Source organism: Sus scrofa, chromosome 7, assembly GCF_054392235.1.
Source record: "Sus scrofa isolate SSC_HxYL_T2T_F1_AM1 chromosome 7, Sscrofa_HxYL_maternal_Yorkshire_Landrace_v2.0, whole genome shotgun sequence".
Classification (NCBI taxonomy): domain Eukaryota; kingdom Metazoa; phylum Chordata; class Mammalia; order Artiodactyla; family Suidae; genus Sus; species Sus scrofa.
Window position 1 is genome coordinate 20,069,940 of NC_139389.1, and position 21,259 is coordinate 20,091,198.

Sequence of the window (21,259 nt, forward strand, 5' to 3'; positions counted from 1 at the left end):
TGGTTTTTGCTTGACCTTGTGCAATTTCATCCTGCATATGTCTGGCCAGGTGCTCAGCAGACTCAGCTGGACCCCTCTGCACATTTCTGGAGCTCTTTTCAGTGCAGCTCCCTCTTTCTTTTTCTTTTCTTTCTTTTTTTTTTTTTTTTTTTTTTTTTTTTGTCTTTTTGCCTTTTCTAGGACTGCACCCATGGCATATGGAGGTTCCCAGGCTAGGGGTCGAATCGGAGCTGTAGCTGCTGGCCTACGCCAGAGCCACAGCAACTCGGGATCCGAGCCGCATCTGTGACCTACACCACAGCTCAAGGCAACGCCGGATCGTTAACCCACTGAGCGAGGGCAGGGATTGAACCCGAAACCTCATGGTTCCTAGTCGGATTTGTTAACCACTGCGCCACAACGGGAACTCCTCTCCCTCTTTCTTGGAACGCTACCTCACAAGACACAGGTAGACACTAGACAATACTACCCCACCTCTGTCTCTCTAAACTTTACATTTCTCAGGTCCAGCGGACTCTGTTTGGTATCCCTCTCTTTGCACCCACCATCCTGTTATTTCCAGACAGAAGTCTGGGGTGATCATAGCGCTCATTTCACTTGTATCCCTTCTTTCAAGATCAAAGTCTTGTCCTATCTGACGTCCAGTGTCTGAAAAACATCTGTTCCTTACATTTTGTTCTATTTTTAGTCTTCTTTTTCTTCTTTTTCTTCTTTGGCCACATTCATGGCATATTCCACACTCATGGAATTTCCTGGACCGGGGATCAAATCCGAGCCCCAGTTGTGATCTATACCACAGCTAGGGTAATGCTAGATCCTTAACACACTGCACCAGGTGGGGGATCAGACCCACACCTCAGTAGAGTCCTGAGCCACTGCAGAGGCAATGCCAGATCCTTAACCCACTGCACCACAGTGGGAACTCCTATTTTCTCGTTTTTGATGGAAGGGAAGGTCCAATCCTTTTTCTTCCATCACGACCACGTTTCCTCACTCTAGATTCTTAAGTTTTCTTTTGCTCCCATGCTCTTCTATGTTCCTTATTAAGGTTTGTTTTGGTCTCTGGCTTTCACCACAGTGGCTTCCCTCACATATCAGTGTTCCTTGGATGTCTGTATTAACAATGAGGCTTAATCAAGCTGTTCTAAAGCTCTACACCAGTGGCTGGGGCTTCTTAACTGATGGGGCTCAATTTTGGATGATAGGACCTGGCCTTTTCACTGGCAAATCCCCATGTATCAGTATCCCACAGATTTTTTGTTGTTGTTGTTGTTGTTGTTGTTGCTATATATTGGGCCGCTCCCGCGGCATACGGAGGTTCCCAGGCTGGGGGTCAGATCGGAGCTGTAGCCACCGGCCTACGCCAGAGCCACAGCAACGCGGGATCCGAGCCACGTCTGCAGCCTACACCACAGCTCACGGCAATGCCGGATCGTCAACCCACTGAGCAAGGGCAGGGACCGAACCCGCAACCTCATGGTTCCTAGTCGGATTCGTTAACCACTGCGCCACAACGGGAACTCCCCCAGGTTTTTCTTTTAAGGCTAGCCAATAATCTAGGAGAGGAATCTGCGCCTGGCGTTCTCAACCCTGCTCTTAGATTCCTGAGGATCAAGAAGAGAAAGAGTTTGTGGTGGCTTTCTATTTAGGAGGAGATGTTCTCTACTCTCCCCTCTTTTCTGTATGGTATGACTGCTCATTGTTATCTTCTGCTTTCCAACACTAGGTCCTTTTGGGCTTCCTCTCTCCTAAGAGTGAGCCTTCAATCTGAGGCAGCTGTCCGGGGTGCATAGCTGCCTGGCTGTGTGAGGCAGAGAGAAAATCTAGGCATGTCCAAATCTTCCTTTAAAAGTCTTTACCAGGAATTCCCTGGTGGTCTAACCATTAGGATCTGGTGCTTTCACCACAGCAGCCGGGGTTCAATCCCTGGTATGGGAACTGAGAACCCACATCAAGCCACTGTGCACTGTTGCCAAAAAAAGAAAAAGTCTTGGAGTTCCCATTGCAGCTCAGTGGTAATGAACCTGACTAGTATCCATGAGGATGCCGGTTTGATCCCTGGCCTCGCTCAGTGGGTTAAGAATCTGGCGTTGCCAATGAGCTATGGTGTAGGTTGCAGACGCAGCTCAGATCTTGCATTGCTGTGGCTGTGGTGTAGGCAAGCAGCTGAAGCTCCTATTTGACCCCTAGCCTGGGAATTTCCATATGCCACAGGTGCACCCCCGCCCCCCCAAAAGTCTTTGCTAATCCACTTTTTGTTCTCACATTCTGCACTTCCATATTCAGATATTTCTTGGGTTCTGCTAGAGAAATTAGTTTGCTTTTTATTTGCTTTCTCCCCTCTGGCTTAGAATTTGTCTTTCTCTGGTCTGTTAAGTCAGTTACCATTCCTCCAATGACTTTCCCATTTTCCAAAAATGTTAACATTTCTAGTTTGCTACTGTTGCCTATTTTCTTTGTCTTTGTGGCTTTATGCATTTTTATATAAATTAATCAACTATTCTTTAAGCAGCCTTAGCTTTACAGAAAAATTGAATAGAAAGTACAGAGAAGTTTCACATACCACTTCACTCTCCAAAGTTTCACCCTATTGCTAACATCTCACTTTAGTTTGGGGTATTTGTTACAATCGAGGAGCCAATATTGATACAATATTTTAACTGAAGTCCATTGTTTACATCATGAACTCCACAGTTTTTTGTTTTTTTGTTTTTTGCTTTTTGGGGCCTTACTGGTGGCATATGGAGGTTCCCAGGCTAGGGGTCAAATGGGAGCTACAGCTGCTGACCTATGCCACAGCCACAGCAACACTGGATTTGAGCCACATCTTCGACCTACACCACAGCTCACGGCAGCACTGGGTCCTTAACCCACTGAGCAAGGCCAGGATCGAACCTAGGTCCTCATGGATGCTAGTCAGATTTGTTAATCATTGAGCCATGATGGGAATTTCTCTCATTGGGAAAAAACAGTTGTATAAATATAAATATTAAATCCTCTATGCTTAACAGAAAGACACCTATACAGCCTTCTGTCTTTTCCTCTGCCTTTCTTCTTCATTTCCCCAGTTCTGGAGTTATCTGCATCCTGTTTTCTTCTCCTTTTCCATTTCCTAATCACTCTTCGGTCCAGTGCAGTTTATCTTCTTCCCCCATTATTCCACTAAAATTGATCTCTCCAAAAAACAAAAACAAACCAATACTCTCTTTGCTAAATTCACATACATGTTATTCCTTAACACATTTGACTTTTTAGCAAAACATTACAGTGTTAAACCATCTCCCCTTTTGTTTTGTTTTCTTTCTTTCTTTTATTTATTTATTTATTTATTTTGTCTTTTTGCTATTTCTTGGGCTGCTCCCACGGCATATGGAGGTTCCCAGGCTAGGGGTCGAATTGGAGCTGTAGCCACCGGCCTACGCCAGAGCCACAGCAACGCTGGATCTGAGCCGCATCTGCAACCTACACCACAGCTCACGGCAACGCTGGATCGTTAACCCACTGAGCAAGGGCAGGGACCGAACCTGCAACCTCATGGTTCCTAGTCAGATTCGTTAACCACTGTGCCACGACGGGAACTCCTCTTTCTTTTTTTTAAATAGCTGCACCCATGGCATATGGAAGCTCCTGGGCCAGGGTTTGAATCCGAGCTGCGGCTATGGCAAAGCCAGATCCTTTAACCCACTATGCTGGGTCAAGGATCAAACCTTCACTACCACAGAAATCTGAGCTGCTGCAGTCAGATTCTTTTTCTTCCTTCCTTCCTTCCTTCCTTCCTTCCTTCCTTCCTTCCTTCTTTCTTTGTCTTTTGTCTTTTTAGGGGTGCACCTGCAGCAGTATGGAGGTTCCCAGACTAGGGATCAAATTGGAACGGCAGCCTCCAGCCTAAGCCACAACCATAGCATCATGGGCTCTAAGCCCTACACCACAGCTCACGGCAATGCAGGATCTTTAATCCCCTGAGCAAGGTCAGGGATTGAACCCGCGTCCTCATGGATGCTAGTTGGGTTCGTTTACCACTGAGCCACAATGGGAACTCCGTCCAGTCGGCTTCTTAACCCACTGTGCTACAGTGGGAACTCATCCCTTTTCTTGAATTTTTTTTTTTTTTCACATCTTCCCAACTTGACATCTTATCTTCCTGGTTTCCTACCATTTCTCTGCTGGTTGGTCCTCCACTGACTCTGGAGTAGCCATTTTCTAAGATGCCACCAATGACCCCTGCCACTTGGTATTCACATCTTTGTGCAGCCACATTTCTCATTAACCTGGGTTGATTCCTTGATCCATATGACAGTAGAATACAGCAGAAATGATGGAATGTCAGTTCCAGAATAAAGTTATAAAATGCATTGTATTTTCTGTCTTGCTGCCAACCCCCTCTCCATCACTCACTCTGGAAGCCAGCTGTTCTTCATGAAGACACTCAAGCAGCCCTGTGTGTCCTGAGGAACTTACACTTCAGCCAACAACCGGTAAGGAAGGGACAGCTGGCCACACCACAGAAACCCCAGTTGAGCCTTCAGTGGATCATAGACCCACCTGCTAGCCCGATCCCAACCTCCTGAGAGACTGAGCCAGAACCACCCACTTAAACTGCTCCCACGTTCCTGACCCACAGAGTCTTTGACCTATTAAATGTTAGTTGTTCTGAGCTGCCACGATTGGTGGTCATTTGTTACATGCAATAGATAACTGATACAGTTTCCTTTGCAGCACTTCCTTTTCTGCATGCCTATCATTCTTAAGAGTTCCTTTCCTGCTCACATTCCATACTTGCCTTGTGGGCTCTCACTCATTTCTCAAGAGGCCCTTGCTCTTTATAGTCTTGTACCCTCCATGGTCATCTAATCAGATAGGCTGAGTGTTCCTACTAAATCCTCTAATTTCAAATACTGTATGTTGATGAATCTTAAGTCTACATATCAGAAATTCTCCTGAACCTCAGACTTCCACCATCCATCCACAGTACCTCCAACTCTTCAGATCAAACCGGAACCCCTCATCTGGTCTCACCACCTATGCTCTCCTCAATGCTCCCTGTTCCAAGCAATGACCACCACCTCCTGCCCATACACCCACCCAGACCCTGGACCTCCCCTTCTCCTTCTCCCCTCCTTCACCGTACCTCTCAGATCTGCCCTGTCACTACCCTGGCTCAGACTACTCTGGTATCTTGCCTACTTTACGTCAACAACCTCCTAACATCTCTATTTCTAGCACTCTGGCCTTCCTTCCAGTCTTTTCTATTGTTCCAACTAGGTAATCTTTCTAAACGAGAAAATCTAGTTGTGACACTGCCTTACAATTTCTCAAGAACTCCCCTTTGCTCTTCGGATACATTCACACCCATTCAGTGGTTCATGAGGTCCTGCATAGCACAGTCCTTTTTTACTTTCTGTTCCTGGTCCATCTCTACTGATTAAAACCCATTGAATTTATTTCAGTTTCTCCATGTTTTAGCTTGTCTTCTGGCCTGTAAACATGCTTTCCTGCAACCAGGAACATTTTCACTCCCTTTCTTTCACTCCTAATTCAAACCTATTATTCCCATAATACTGTTTTCCCCACCTCAGCATTTAGAGCAATTGCCTCCCCGTGCCCCCCTCCCTTGACTGTTATGTGAAGCATATGTATAATTCACCATTAAATCTTCTGGCAACTAGTACATGCTCCACTCACTTTTTTTTTTAGGGCCGCACCTGCAGCGTATGGAGGCTCCCAGGCTAGGGTTCCAAATGCAGCTGCAGCTGCTGGCCTATGCCAAAGCCACAGCAATGCCGGATCCTTAACCCACTGAGTGAGGCCAGAGATTGAACCCGCAACCTCATGGTTCCTAGTCGGATTTATTAACCACTGAGCCACAACAGGAACTCCTCCACTCACATTTGTTGAGTGATATTATAAAGGCAATGCTTCTCCTTCGGGTCTTCTCTCTCCATCACCTCTGTGAATTTCTTTTTTTTCCTTTTTTTAAACAGCTGCACCTGCAGCATATGGAAATTCCCTGTTGAATTGGAGCTGCAGCTACTGGCCTATGCCATAGCCAGAGTAGCACCAGATCGTAGCCCCATCTTCAACCTACGCCACGGCTTGCAGCAACACCAGATGCTTAACCCACTGGAGTGAGGCCAGGGATTGAATCACATCTTCAAGGAGACCACCTCAGGTTCTAATCCACTGAGTCCCATGGGAACTCTACCTCTATGAATTTCTATAGCACTTATTGAAAATATCATCTGGCACCCACCTAGCACATTTTGCATGTTATTTTCTGAAATTATTCAACTAGATTTAACTAGCTCACCACCTATTGGCTAGCACTGGACTAGTTGCAGGACAATCAAAGATCACCTTAATAATCTTGTGGGTGGGTGAGGCCCAACCATGGCCATCTTTACACTTTCCACAAAGCACAGACCAAGGGGCTGATGAAGTGGTGTAGAAAAATGAACCTTGACCTGGAGATCTCAAATCGAGGTTGGTTCAACCTTTGACTCTTAAGAGCTATGCAGCTTTGAGCAAGTCAGCCTATGAATCTGAACTTCTGTCCTGTTGTAATAAAGATATAGTAGTTATACCTTCTAACCCAATGGGTCACTGGGTAGCTTAAATATACCAAACCCTTATTTCCTCACTTGTCAGAAGTCAATGGTTAGATGCCCCAGGGATTCAATAGCAGGTTTAGTATTTGTGTTGGGGGTGGAATGTGAGAAACATAATTGTCTACAACAATTATAAGATGCACTCTGATTTCATTACCAAAGAAATGAAAAAAATTGCTCCTTTGAATCAAAGCAGTATGGTGTCTATTGAAGGGCTCAAGTGTGCTGAATGTGGAAAACCATTGTACTGTGAGCTCTGATTGAGGTGCCCTCAAATCATTATTTTCAGAATTAATAATTGAGTTGGTTTTCTTCTCTCTTGGTCATATCTGTCACAGATTTGCTCTGAAGATGATGATTAAAAATCTCAAACATACATAAAAGTGAGAGCAGTGAAGTCCCATGTACCCCATTATCCAGTTAGAACAAAAATCAATACAAGGTCACTCTTGTTTCATCTACAACCCTACTCAGTCCCCCACCCTAGGCCACAAACACATTCCCGCTCCCATGGATTATTTTTTTCAAGCAAATCTCATATGATATCATTTGTAAATATTTTGAAGGAATATTATCTAATAGACATTTATTTCTTATTTTCCTTTAATCAGAGATAAACTAGAGGTGTTTATAAGCTGAGTTCTTTCTGTCTGTCTGTCTGTCTGTCTGTCTTTTTAGGCTTGCGTTCCCAGGCTAGGGGTCAAATGGGAGCTGCAGTTGTTGGCCTTGGCCACAGCTCACCACAATGCCTGATCCTTAACCCACTGAGCAAGGCCAGGGGTGGAACCTGCATCCTCGTGGATACTAGTCAGATTCATTTCTGCTGAGTGACGATGGAACTCCTAAGCTGAGTATTTCTTTTACTAAATTTTATTTAAGTATAGTTGATTTACAATGTTGTGTGAATGTCTGCTCTACAGCAAAGTGATTCAGTTATATATGTATACATATATCTGGTCCCATATATGTTATCACACAATATCGAATAGATTCCCCTGTGCGATTCAGCAGGTCCATCCAGTCCATATACCACAGTGTATATATGCCAGTCCCCAAACCCCAGTCCATCCCTCCACGTTCTCCCCTTCGGTAATCATAAGTTTGCTCTCAAACTCTGTGAGTCTCTTTCTGTTTTGTAAATAAGTTCATTTGTATCTCTCTCTCTCTTTTTTTTTTTTTTTTTCAGATTCCACATACCTCCTGAAGGCCCCTAACAAATAGCAGTTACTAAGGGTGGGGAGGTAGTCTGTGAATCACTATTTGGAGAGTGGAAATATCATTGGCTCCCACATACCTGAACATCTTCCACTTTTAAAACCACTTCTCAATGTAGAAAGCGAGATTAGAAATTGATTTAGGTAAATGATGGAATTTTTTGTTGGCTTGCTGATTTTTTTTTTTTTTTTTGGCTTTTTTGGGCTGCACCTGAGGCATATGAAGGTTCCCAGGGTAGGGGGAAAATGGGAGTTGGCGACCTACACCACAGCCACAGCAATGCAGGATCCAAGACATGTCTTCGGTCTACACCAGAGCTCAAGGCAATGCTGGATCCTTAACCCACTGAGCGAGGCCAGGGATGGAACCCATGTTCTCAAGGATACTAGTTGGGTTCATTACTGTTGAGCCACGATGGGAACTCCGAGCTTGCTGATGTTTTTATTTATTTATTTATTTATTTATTTTATTTTCCCACTGTACAGCAAGGGGGTCAGGTTATCCTTACATGTATACATTACAATTACATTTTTCCCCACCCTTTTTTCTGTTGCAACATGAGTATCTAGACAAAGTTCTCAATGCTATTCAGCAGGATCTCCTTGTAAATCTATTCTAAGTTGCGTCTGATTGCTGATGTTTTTAATGAACTTTTTTGTTTTGTCTCCATGGGTTGGATCATTATATGATATGATTCTCATGATAGTATGTTGGACCATTATAGACATGAAGTATTTTCAGCAGCTTTTTAAATTCATATTTTTTTTCACCATTAGGCAGTACAAAATATACTATAGAGACATCAACGTATATCTCGAAACTAAAAAATAAAAGGCCATGTATAATTTTCCAAAACAGTTTTGTTATTACGTATGTGTTAAATTTATTGCAACAGTGTTTAACATTCTAAACGTTCAGGTACAGTAGGGATTCTCTGAAAAGCCAGTTTTCTCTCCTTTCTAATAGCTTTCATTGTACTAGTGCTCATTGTGATGCTTAAACACAACCACATACATGCATTTACTTAGATGAAGCTATAGGTAATCACATTTTATAGCTGCCATCAGTTTCAGGTAGTGGTTTAATCACTCTCTTAATTAAGACCATGATGACAGGGATAAACTTAAAGGTATAGAAGTTGGACGGCAGGGATGCTGAAGAAAATTCCCAGTGTTATCGGGGTGGGTGGATTTCAATCCCCAAGTTTCAGACTTTGAAATGTATTCTCTAAACTGACCCCCCTGGCCTTGAAGGAGATAATTACTACTTGTTGGCTTTTATAGCATTAGAAATGGTGCTTCTGGAGTTCCTGTCGTGGCGCAGTGGTTAATGAATCCGACTAGCAACCATGAGGTTGCGGGTTCAGTCCCTGCCCTTGCTCAGTGGGTTAACAGCCATGAGCTGTGGTGCAGGTTGCAGACGCGGCTCGGATCCCGCGTTGCTGTGGCTCTGCCCTGGCGTAGGCCGGTGGCTACAGCTCCAATTGGACCCCTAGCCTGGGAACCTCCATATGCCGCGGGAGCGGCCCAAGAAATAGCTAAAAAGAAAAAAAAAAAAAAAAAAAAGAAACGGTGCTTCTTGGAGTTCTCTGCTTGATATTCTCAAACATATTTGCGTTTTGCACCCAAGAGCAAATGATTTTCATCTCCAAAATCATTCAGTCCTTTTTGATTATTAAGATAGGCGATTCATGTGAATCCATGCCTTCAGAGGTATAGGACTCAATCAGGATCCTGCTCCAGTGAAAAAACCTGATTCTTTATGGAAACCCCAGTTTCCTTTGAAAGGTGCCAAGGAGCACTGAATTAATTACAGGAATGTGATGCAGCCTGTCCTTTATTCGTCCAACCACCCCAGGCCAGTGGGGGAAAATAGTTTTGTTTTTACTTTCATCAGTTATTACATGGTGTGAAAGCTTCAGGGCTATTTCTGAAACTTCATTGGTATGTGCCAGAAAAAAACCTTTTTAACAACACACTGTTGAATGGAAGATAGTTTTGAGATGTTAGTTTCTATTTATTGCAGAAAAAAAGATACTTAGTGCCTAAAGGACATAGCTAGCTTAAATAAACTGCCAACATTTGAGAAATAGTAGGGAGTCTGAGGTCCAAAGCTCTAAGACCAATCAGTTAACAAATCTTTATTGAACATATATTTGGCACAAGTTTGCTGAGGAGGTTCAAAAATCTGAGATAACATCCCTTAAATGGCCTCCAGTCAGAGTTCCCACAGTGACACAGAGTTCCCAAGGTGGTTAAGAATCTGTCTGCTGAGGCGCCATTCCACCCCACCCCACGCAAGGCGGCAGATGGATCAGGCCCTGGAGCAGTGGGTTAAAGGATCTGGCTCTGCCACAGCTTCAGGGTAGGTCGCAGCTGCTTCTCGGAATCAATTCCTGGCCGGGGAACTTCCATATGCCAGTAGGTGCGGTTATTAAAAAATAAAAATAAATCACCTAGGGTCTAGTTGGGCAGACAAACCCAAACTCAGGGAGCGATGCAAGTGTTGAATAGTAAAACTAGAGAAATATACGAGTAATTAAACAAGGCGCTGTGTGGCTGAGCTTAGAAAGCAGTGTTACAGGCAATAGACTCTAGTGGTTTTGAATAAAGGGATCATAGTCATCTGAAAAACTCTGGAGAATCTTCTCCAAAGAAGGTACACATTGGGCTGGAATCAAAAACACAGATAAGAATCAGATAATCTTAAAAGGAAGAGAAAAGCAAATGGCAAAACAGTTTTGGAGTGCCCGGTTGTTAAGCATGCGGAGTGGGAGAGGTTAGAAGGGTGGGGAGGGACCAGATAGGTAAATGCTTCATTGGGAACACCTTGCTGAGAGGCTGAAGATTATTCTTGGGGATCCAAGGTCGACGGCAGTGTTTAAAACTAGATTATCAATCAAAGCGTAGGGATGCCCTTTGCTTTTCTCTCTCCTCTCCTTCTGTCCTGTAAAAACAACCAGATTCCACAGGCATTCCCAGCCGTCAGGCAGTAAGGCAGCAATTGCGGCGCTCCAGTGATTCCTGCCCTTAAGTTGTTCCTCCGGGGGTGGGGCCCAGGGAAAGCTGGAGGGAGCTGGGCCGGGCAGGATCAGACCTATCAGCAGGCTTATTCCGGGGTTTGAGAATAACGCTCAGCTGCCCCATTATGCCCCGGGGTTAAAAGAGGTTCCGCAGCGAGTGAAAGGCATTTTCCGGGCGCTCTCCCATTTGGAATGTCTGAGATGGCAACCGGCGGCGGCGCGCCCGCGGAGCACACACAAAAAGTGTTTTCTCACCATATGGTTAGTGTTTACAGGGTTCGTCTAGCTCCCGCTCCCCGAAATGGAAAATTAATAACGTTGAGGAAATGCCAACATGTCACAGGAGGGCTGAAAAAGGAAAGGGCGTAGAGGGGTCCCAGAAAGAGGCGGTTTCCCTGCAGATGGGTCTGCGGAATCTGCGCGGGTCTGCAGCTTCCCAACCCCTGGCGCCCTCGGCCCGCGGGGATGCGGGATCGGGAAGCCCAGGCCCACCCCGCTGTCCTCCCCAGCAGCCAGCAGATGGCTCCAGGGCTTCTCGCCTCTCCTTCGCCCCCTCTCCATGCACCAGGCTTCGGCGGTTCGGGAGGGAGGCTGCTAGGAGGGGCGCCGTGCCCGCCGCCACAGGCCGGCGCCGCGTGCCTCCGGGCTGTGCGCCCCGCGCCGGGGAACGTGTGCCCGGGCGCCGGAGGCCGGCCTGGGACGCTGGCGGAGGTCGGGTCTCGCGAGGTGAGGAGGAAACGCAGGAGGAGGAGAAGGAGGAGGAGGAAAAGAAGGAGGAGGAGCGCCGGAGCTGCCCCCGCCTCGCCGGAGCCCGGCAGGAGCGCGAGGAAACCCTGGTCCCCCGCCCCGCGCCGCTCTCCCCGCCTCTCCCCACGCCTTCCGCTTTCACCTAGGGCCGTAGGTGCGGCGCCGGGACCGGGCGGGAGCTGCCAGTGGCCGGAGCAGTGCCGCCGCCAGCCGGGAGCCACGAGCCGGGAGCCCGAGCCAGCGCCGCAGCGGCCCCGCGCCCGCTCCCAATCCAGCTGGGGTCTCCGTTCCGCCGCCGGGAACTGCAAGGAGGCGTCATGTAGCAGCAACCGTAAACCCACCTTGGATTTTGTAACTCTTTTTTTTTTTTTTTTTTTTGTGGGGCTTGGGGACGCGGCAGAATTCTATCTCCGCCCCCGCTTTCTTGCTTATTCCTATTTGCACGCTGCATTTGCCTCTAAGAAATTGAGGGGCTCGGGGGGAGGGCGGGGGGCCGTAAATCAGAGTTGGATCTGCAGCACCCCCCGCACCTAGAGGGCCACCATGACCGAGGAGAGCTCCGAGGTGCCCGGGGAGTTGATAGGTAAGAGTCGCGCGGTTGTTGATTTTCCTTTTGCCGCTGCGCCCCCATCACCTCCACCTCCCTTCCCACCTCTGCCTTCCCCGCACGTCCTGCCGAGTCCCGGCGCCCCTGGGGTCCGAGTGGAGTCGGACAGGGTCGCTGGGGGGCGCCGGGAAGTTTGCTCCCATCCAACCGCCGGAAAAGCCGAGTCCGGAGAGGGCCGGCGTGGGGAGGAATGGGGAGCCCCGCGAGCGCACTCCGCGGGTCGGCTCGGAGCCCCCCGGCGCCTCCTCCCGCCGCAACCTTCGGGGGTGGGGGGGGTCTAGGCTGGCGGAAGAAGGGGGCGGGCTGCTGGGTCTGGGGAGTTCTGGAAGCGAGCAGAATCCTTTACTGCGCCCAGCCCAGTGCCCCCAACTCGGGAAGTCTAGGAACGCGCCGCACTGGGAGGCTGGCGAGCGCACAGTAGGTCGCCTCCGGCACGTGCCAGGAATCCCCAGGTCCCCGGAAAATGCCCGGCGGGAGGTGCCCCTCCGATGGAGAGACTTGGGGGAGGGGGCGCTCGTCCGGGGTAATGACTGAGCCTGCCTAGGCGTGGCTTCGACTGGCGAACTGGGAGCGAAAGGGTTACAGGACTGACGCAAACTCGGGCCAGGAAATCAAGGGTTAATGATAAAAGCCTTATTGTAATAATAATTCACCTATCGATTCTGCCTGCGCTGAATCTCTTAGGGAAGCTGTGTGTGGTACCCTCTGCAAGGTGACCCATTGTTTGTGTCCCTTGAGGGTTTTTGTGGGGGAGGAGGAGAGGGTGAATATTTTGTCTTGGGGTTTAACTTATGCGGAGAGTTAAAATGGCAGAGCTCAAGGGAGGTTTGTGGGAAGAGAGTTCTGAAAACCAAGCTGTAAGCTTATGTGTGCATGTGTGTGTGGCAGTTTGTATTGTGAGGAGGTATGCGTGTCTGTGTACGCGCGTGGTTTGAGCCCCAGTGACCTATATTTCGTAGTGTACCATCCTTGGCACACGACACAGCCTAGAGCTCAGAAAGACGATTGGAATCGGTGTTGACCACAAGAGGTAGTTTATCTGCATTTGAGGAGTTTGCCCCTGTGTCTCTTTTTAGGCATCATACTTTGGAGGAGTTTGTGCTTTTCCATTAGTGACTGTTAACTGAGCAGGTGAAACTTGATGTAAAGAAGCTGTTGCTAGACTTGTGTACAAGATAGAAACTTCTGTTTATGTTGAATTAAAAAAAACAAACCCTAACTTTTTAGCAAATGTAGGTTAAAACTTTGCCTCCCCTTCCCCATCATAATCAGCCTTCCCCCATCCCCCAACCCTGCAGCGTCCACTGGGAGTTGAGTGGTCCATCCAGTTCTGGGAGGCTCTCTTTCCCACACCCTACCCGGAAGAGGAAACAGCTCGAAGGCTCTGAAGATGGCTTCAGTGGTCCTGAGAGAATTTAGGGGAGGGTTTGCCTCGCTGACCAGGGGATAAAGTAACTAGAGAAAGTGGCCGATTTTAAAATTGGTTGTTCTTGATCCTGGTACTGAAGGGTTTACCTCATTACTTGGATCCCAGAAAAAGAAGAATGGCATGGAAATAAGGTAGATGGTTGGTATGGATGGTTCTCAAGCAAATCGTTTGGTACATTTTAAAAGTTCAATGTAACCCTCATCTAGAAATGGAATTTCTGAGCTTATTGAGTCATGCCCATCTCACATTATCTTTCAAACAAGGATGCATGTTTTTGTGATAGGCCCAATATGTTGTTTTTTTTTTTTTTCTGAGTCTTTAAATGGTCTAATTAGCCTGGGCTCAGGGAAATTCCTGTATCTGTTTTTCTCTCTGATTTCAAGTGCTCGCAAGAGTGCCGCTCTCATCAATTCAAAATGACAACCACGTGGAAGCCTCAGTCTAGTCCCTTAAGCTGATTCCCCCAAGGCATTTCAACAGTGTGTTGTGTGTCTCTCTGATTATTAAAGTAACACAGGCTTTTATTTAAACATTTTTACATGCAGAGAAGGAGAGGAATACATGTCACCCATCTTACTGCTCCAAGATAGCTACCTTTAACTGCTTGGTATGTCTTTCTGGTCTTTTTCTATGTGTGTATCTTCTTCAGTCAATTTCAGATGCTCATTTCTCACAGTTCTTTTTTAGGGGAGGGAGGAGTAGCCTGTACCTGTTCTGAGTTCTGATAAGATAGGAGCTTCATAGAGAACACTGGTTGCAGTCAGCTCCCCCAGGTCTCCTCAAATTCCACCCCCCCCACTTTTTCCTCATTGCTCGCCCCCGGACAGACTGTACTTGCTCGTGTCCCCTTGCCCTTCTCTCTGCTGGCAGTGTCCTGTCCTCCCCTCCTTTACTCATCTAATCTCAATAGTGCAAAATTTTTTTGTGGTGGGTTTCCAATAAGTATATTTTCATCATCCCCTAATAAACATACATTTATTTGTTCAGCTGCATGCATGCTTCTTTTAGTGTGTATAAGCTAAAACCTAAACCAAAAGGCATTGCAAGTAGAAATTTAAAGTTCTGCTGTTTTTTTTCCCCACACCTCAGTGGATGGTGTGGTAGGTACACCAGGCTTTGGAAACCAGTGGTCTATTTTCTGTTCCTTTAAGCTTCAGCTCGGGGGTCCCCTCCTCCCAGAATCCTTCTCGCATCTCCTTGTCCATGACCTCCTGGTGGCAAGTGGAGTGGCCTGCGTCCATGTCTTCACTAGATTATAAGCTCCTGAAGGAGGCAGGGATCCCCTTGAGCCCAGAACCTGGTAGAGGACTTGACACACAGGCTCTTGCTGTGTATGGGTAGGTGCTGAAACAGCTGAGTAAACCAAAGTGATTGTAACACACAGTTCAGAGCTGCGGGGGTGTGAGAGGCATTTGCCATGTTTTGAAGGAAAATGGAATCTCGGCTGGAGGAGAATAGGGAAAGGGCCACCCAGGAGATAGAGTAAGATACACAGGATCGTGTAAATGGTGGGGACGATACGGGTGATTGGGTCTTTAAAGTGTGTGCTGAGGATTAAGCTGAGAGAATGTGAGGTCGCGAGTGGCATGCTCCAAGCTTTGGGGTCATCCAAAAATGGTTGTGACACAGCCAGAGGGACATAATCATATCTGTGGCTTTGGAGGGGCCCCTTTGATTCTGGGGGTGGAGTGGAGGATGGACAGGATTAAGCTGAGAGTTTGGAGGTCTTGAGAGATTCTGAGGCCCTGAATGCAGGGTCAAGCCCAGGGGTCAGGAGCTGTATAGGACGTGGTCCTTGGAGAGCAGGGGACAGACTCCCTGAGAGAAGGGTTGGAGATGAACCCTCTTTCTAGCTTCATTAAGGGCCAGAGCAGCAGCAGGGAATGTACTTTGCTTTGGGACCTGTTCAGGTTGGGGGACTCAGGGGAGTCTGAGAAAGACCTTTCGGCCACCATCCAACTTTTCAGGTCTCCCTTTCTCAAATCCTCCTTTTCCATGGCCTTTGACCATGCCTTGGGGGAGGTTGTGGTGCGAAGCTTTTGCTTTTAATTTATTTTGTATGGTGGCACCTGCGGCATATGGAAGTTCCCAGGCTAGGGATCGAATTGAAGCCAAAGCTGCCTGCCTACCCCACAGCCACAGCCACACAGGATCCGAGCTGTGTCTGCGACCTCCACCACAGCTCACAACAATGCTGGATCCTTAACCCACCGGGCGAGGCCAGGGATCGAATCTGCATCCTCATGGATACTGGTTGGATTCATTTCCACTGCGCTACAATGGGAACTCCTTGTTGTAAAGCTTTTGCAAGGACAGATGGCCTGGAGCACCCTGGCTAAATTGTTCCAGTTCTGATTCGTTGCCATATTTCCCAACCTTTGAGGCACTCCTAGAAAATGATACTTGTATGGTACTGTCATGAACACAGCCTGCTGGAGGTCAGAGGTAACCAGCCAGGGAGTTTATGAATTCTTATTGTGCATATGGTCTGCCTGCAATATAGTGCTTTATGATACTGCCTGACATTGCTTCTTTTTTTTTTTTTCCTTCCGCGTGCATCTGGTTTGCTCAGTGAGATTGTCATGCCTCGCATGGACTGGTATTATATTATATGGTTTTATTTGCTTCAGCATCTGAGCACACAGTTCAAGGCACAAAGTTAGGTGTTCACTAAATACTTGGTGACCAATAACTATCAGGCTTGTTAAAATAAGAAAAAAAAAAAAAAAAGAACAAGAATACTAACCAAAAATGCTCCTTCAAATGCTCTGTCCTCCCCAATGCTTTTCTCATGTGAATGAAAGAGTCTAATGAAACGATTCCTTTCTTTCAGAAAGCATAAAGGATGTTATTGGCAGAAAGATAAAGATTGCATTGAAGAAGAAAGTAAAGTTGGAAGTTAAGGGAGACAAAGTTGAAAACAAAGTGCTGGTAAGTGTTAACCTAAAAAAAATGTTTGGAAGTAAAAGTGCTTTTCCCCCCTCCTTGTTTTGATTGCCTTATTTTTATTTTATTTTTTTGGCTTTTTAGGGCCTCACACGCAGCATATGGAGGTTCCCAGGCTAGGGGTCTGATCAGAGCTGTAGCCACCGGCCTACACAGCTATAGCAACACCAGATCCAAGCCGCATCTGTGATATACACCACGGCTCAGCAACGCCAGATCCTTAATCCACTGAGCAAGGCCAGGGATCGAACCCGCAACCTCATGGTTCGGTTCCTACTTGGATTCGCTTCCAGTGCACCACAACAGGAACTCCTGATTGCCTTATTTTCATGCAGCTCTAGTCCTGTGTTTGATATTTTGTTCAAAAGTTCTGATGCCCATTTTGTCCTGGGCTAATTGGAATATTTGTCCACTGGAAGGTAAAAGCAGGATCATTTAAATTTTAGAGACTGAAATTTTAAAATTGTCTTTCTTAAAGTTGTAAAAGTCACCCACATTTAGATCATCTCCTAGAAACCGTTTTCAAGTTACTCAAAATGGGGCGTTAAAGGGAGCTTAGTTACTATCTTTGTTGTGGCTGATTATTGGATTTTTATTTGTAAGGACTGAGGGAGGGTTTGAAAAAATTCATATCATGTCAATTTCATTATTCAATTTTCTCAAATGTTATATCTGCATCCATCTTGGGGTGATGGTTGAAGAAGGTGAAAAAAATGTCCTTTTACATTTTTTTTTTTAAATTTTAAATTTCTTGTTTACTCTTTTTATTGCCTGTAGTTGATTTACAGTGTTATGTCGCTTTCTGCTGTTTACATTGGATTTTGGTGTCTCAGAGGGAAATGCCAGCAGGCTGCTGGTGCTGAAATGGGGCTTGGGGGCTTCCCTCTGAGTTGCTGGGGGGCTCAGGGGTAGACCTTTTGGGGCATAGAATTGTTGGGGAGTTTTCAGTGCTGACTTGTACCTTTAGGTGAAAAAAACGTTTTGTGGTGTTTTAGTGGTTTCTGTGTTGAAATTGTGGCAAACCTTAATTTAAGCTTAGGTAAATACATCTTGTTTGTGTTTTTATTGGAGAGACTATTCTGTGTATCTTTTTATCATTAGGAATTTTCAAACAGATGCAAAAGTTGAGAATGGGTATACTTTTCATCTGACTTCAACAGTTTTCAGCATTTTGCCAATAGTGTTTTACCTCCTCACACTGCCCGCTCCTGCCCCCCGAGTATTTTAAAACAAATCCCAGGCATATGTCATTCAAAGGGAATATTTTTACATTCTCTTTCTTCAGTTGAAGTTGCCATAGAATTTGAAGTATCTTTCTGATAATATCTGTCTGGAGAATCTGTTAAAATATCTAGGGAGTTTCCACTGTGGCTCAGTAGTAACGAACCTGACCAGTATCCATGAGGATGCAGTTCGATCCCTGACCTCACTCAGTGGGTTAAGGGTCCTGCATTGCTGTGGATCCGATTCGACTCCTAGCCTGGGAACTTCCATATGCCACAGGTGTGGCCTAAAAGAAGAAAAAGAAAAAAAAAAAAAAAAAATCTGACTGCCTCCCCTGTGGATGGAGGATTATGTTGATGGATGACTTCTATTTCTCTGTGTATAAGTCAGGATGGCAGAGAAATGGAAGTAGAAAAACCCAACTGAGTGACTTTTGCTCTGCCACAAAATGTGTTCACATGGCCTGCGTAATTAAGGTTATCAAAAGCAGAAATGTATGGGGTCCTCTTTCTGCTTTATCTAGCTTAAAAAAAAAAAATACAGTTCCTTAAAGTATGTTCTACTTAACACTATTCAGCCATAGAATAGAGGTATTTTTTGGTGGTGTTAGTAGGTGGTAGTATAGAGAAGAAATTTTGTTTCTGCTTCCTATTGTTTTATATGTTTGCAGTAAATCTTCACAAGATGAATTCACTTTTATACAAAAGAAATGTCAAGTTGCATTTGCTGCAGCAGTTGAATGTGGTACATGGTATTGTTTGGTGTGGACACTATTCATCAGAGTAAGAATAAACCCAGGTCAGGAGTAAAATTTGCCAAGTTAAAATTGCAAAGACAAATTTAAGCTTCCAGTGTAATACAGTTAGCACCATTAAAAAAATATTTATGATTAGTACTTTTAAGATGGGGGGGCTTATTGTAACATTAGCTGGAAATGATTAAGATTGTAACAAAATTACAAATGTATTTGAATTTAAGCATTTATCTCCCCAAATCTGGTCTCTAAGCAGTTTCCTAGTGGCTTGCTGTAAACTTGTCTTGGCTGTTCCTTGCTCGTAGGGACAGGAATTAATAATAGAAATATTCAAGGTTTAACAAGCTTCAGGTTTGAGTGAGATGGCTTATGAATTAAGTTGTTTGATTTTGGAGTTTCCGCATTTAGAGAAATGCAGTTACATAAAACGGGGGGGGGGATCTCCTTATAATTTGCATTTCTGACTTTCTTTTGACTGATGAAGTGACTTAAACCAATATTTTTTGACTTCTTGTTCCTTTCTGCAGTGCCCACCCCCTCTTAGTGTCCTTCCTTCCTATAAAGCTGAGAGTGTGTTTATTATATGTTACGTGGTTCCTTCTTTTTACACTTTGAGAACTTAAACTATTTTTAGCTTATCTCTCGTGGAGGGTTGATCTTCATCTTCCTCCTCCTTATGGTCATGATAGCTAATATTTATTCAACATGCTAAGCTGGGCACTTAATTATGCATTCTCAATTATTCCATCCCACAGCAGGCCTCTGAGGCAGGCACTATTTACATCTGCATTTGAGGAAATTGAGATCTGGAGTGGCTACAGTAACTTGCTTTGGGTCATCCAGCCAATGGATAACAGAGCTGAGATTTGAACCCAGATCTGCCTCACTCAGTGCCTAGCCACTTTGCTATTATGCTCAAAAAAAAAAAAAAAAATCCTTTGGCTCGTGGTTCAGTGGTTGTAAGCTTTCAAGAATATTTGGGCTTTAGAAGGGTTAGCGCTCCCTGTGTTGATTTGATTAGTGATTGATGCATTAATTGACTCCATACTTGTGGAGCACCTGCCATGTGCCCGACCCATGGTATGTGCAAGACAAACACAGAGTCTGCCTTTGAGGAATTCATAGCTCTGAGTCTGGTTGGGGAGGTGTTAGTGGACAACGCTTTGAGATATGCTGGGGGCAGGCCTGACTGGGGGCCATGACAGCACATGGGAGGAACCCCTGACTCAGGCCTGGGGGTCAGGGAAGATTTCCAGAAGGAAAGGAAACTGAAACTGATAGCCAAAGGATGAACCAGAGCTGCTAAGAGAAGGGCATAGAGACATGTTCTAAGCAAAGGAAACAATATGCCTAGAAGCCAGTGAGACCTTAGTGTGTTAGAGACGCATATTAAGTACAGCGGGAGTGAGGTCTTTGGGCTGGAGAATGGCTGGGCATGAAGGCGATGCCTTTCCTTGCAATAGGGGATCAGGTGAAAGTTGAGACTGGTTAAACAGGTCTCTTCCCACCACCTGTTTCTAATGACCATTACATGCACTCTTTCCTCCCCTCACTAGGGAGGCAGTAGGGCTCAGTATTCAGGCCTTGGACCTTGAGTCCCAAGGAGGCAGCCCAGCCACTTAGTAGCATTGTTCAGCCTCAATTCCTTTCTCTAATGAAACAGGCTTTATGAGAGTATCTACTTGTAAATGTTGCTTTGTAGATTAACTGGGATACATTTTAACACAGCCTTGCACAATGCCCAGCGCATGATAAACACCCGGCAAATGAGAAAGCAAAAGGAACCAGTGGGACCTGCCTTCAGTTTTCTCAGCAGCAATACTGAAGTATCCACTGTCTTTATTGAGGGATTGGGCTTAGTTCCTCATAAGGCCAACATTTCTTTATAGTTTGATACCTTTTTAGCTGGATGGAGTGCAACTGACGATATCCAAAATTCCTAAGATCCAATAAAATCAGAAATGGTACTACGTTCCGGGAAAAGCGTTCATGGTTAAATAAGTTTGGCAGTCGGGTGTTAAAGATAAATAGCATCTTTACTGCATGGCTTTGATTCAGAGTATTTCGTATACCTATGTGTATTGTAGATTTCTCTGAATGAGATAAAGTGTACTGTTTTGAATTGATATGGCCAGAAACCCTAATAACCATAGTTTGGGAAACTGGGATGGTACAGCCTTGACCAGGCTCTCCATCATTCAGAGTGTTCTCCTAAGGAACATTTCTTGAGCTTGTACTTTTTTTCCTAAGGTCCACACTAAGCCACACACGGGCACTGTGTCATCTGTGGCTGTAATACTTTGAGGGTGTGTCATTAGGAAGTTTGCTCACTGAATCTTCACCCAAATTTTTGTAGTGCATGGTCTTTTAAAAGTGTAATTTAATTTACGTATTTCTTTCAACTTGGCATCTAAAGGTAATTGTAGATTTCCATGCCGTTATGAGAAGTAATGCAGGAGTTCTCACTGTGGTGCAATGGGGCATCTCTTTCGTGCCAGGACGTGGGTTTGATCCCTGGCCCGGAATAGTGAGTTAAGGGAACTCTGTATGCTGTGGGGCGGCCAAAAAAAAAAAAAAAAAAAAAATGTAATCCAGAGAGATGTTCCATACCCTTTATCTAGTCTCCTCTGTCTTGCAAAGTTCTGGCGTGTGAACACAGCCAGGATGTTGACACTGATCCTGGAAAAGGCAGATCATTTCCATGACCATC

At 45.6% G+C, this 21,259-nt stretch overlaps 1 protein-coding gene and 1 long non-coding RNA gene across 26 annotated transcripts in view; one reads left to right on the forward strand and one right to left on the reverse strand.

Annotated features, from left to right (window-relative positions):
• The window catches only part of LOC102166094 (uncharacterized), a 154,249-nt gene that overhangs the window by 28,243 nt on the left and 104,747 nt on the right, over positions 1-21,259 (reverse strand).
• CARMIL1 (capping protein regulator and myosin 1 linker 1) overlaps positions 11,009-21,259 on the forward strand; it is a 317,278-nt gene continuing 307,027 nt past the window's right edge. For 15 of the 25 annotated variants that reach the window (XR_014809753.1, XR_014809754.1, XR_014809756.1 and 12 more), the window contains exons 1-2: positions 11,646-12,172; positions 16,459-16,556. Coding sequence is in view for 9 of the 25 variants with exons in the window: in XM_084967586.1 (XP_084823712.1) it covers positions 12,133-12,172; positions 16,459-16,556 (138 nt within the window). In the remaining 16 variants the exon portion in view is untranslated. Of the gene's footprint in view, positions 11,104-11,220; positions 11,569-11,645; positions 12,173-16,458; positions 16,557-21,259 lie in introns of those variants that run through there. The other 10 variants (XR_014809747.1, XM_084967582.1, XM_084967583.1 and 7 more) reach the window with 2 other exon arrangements.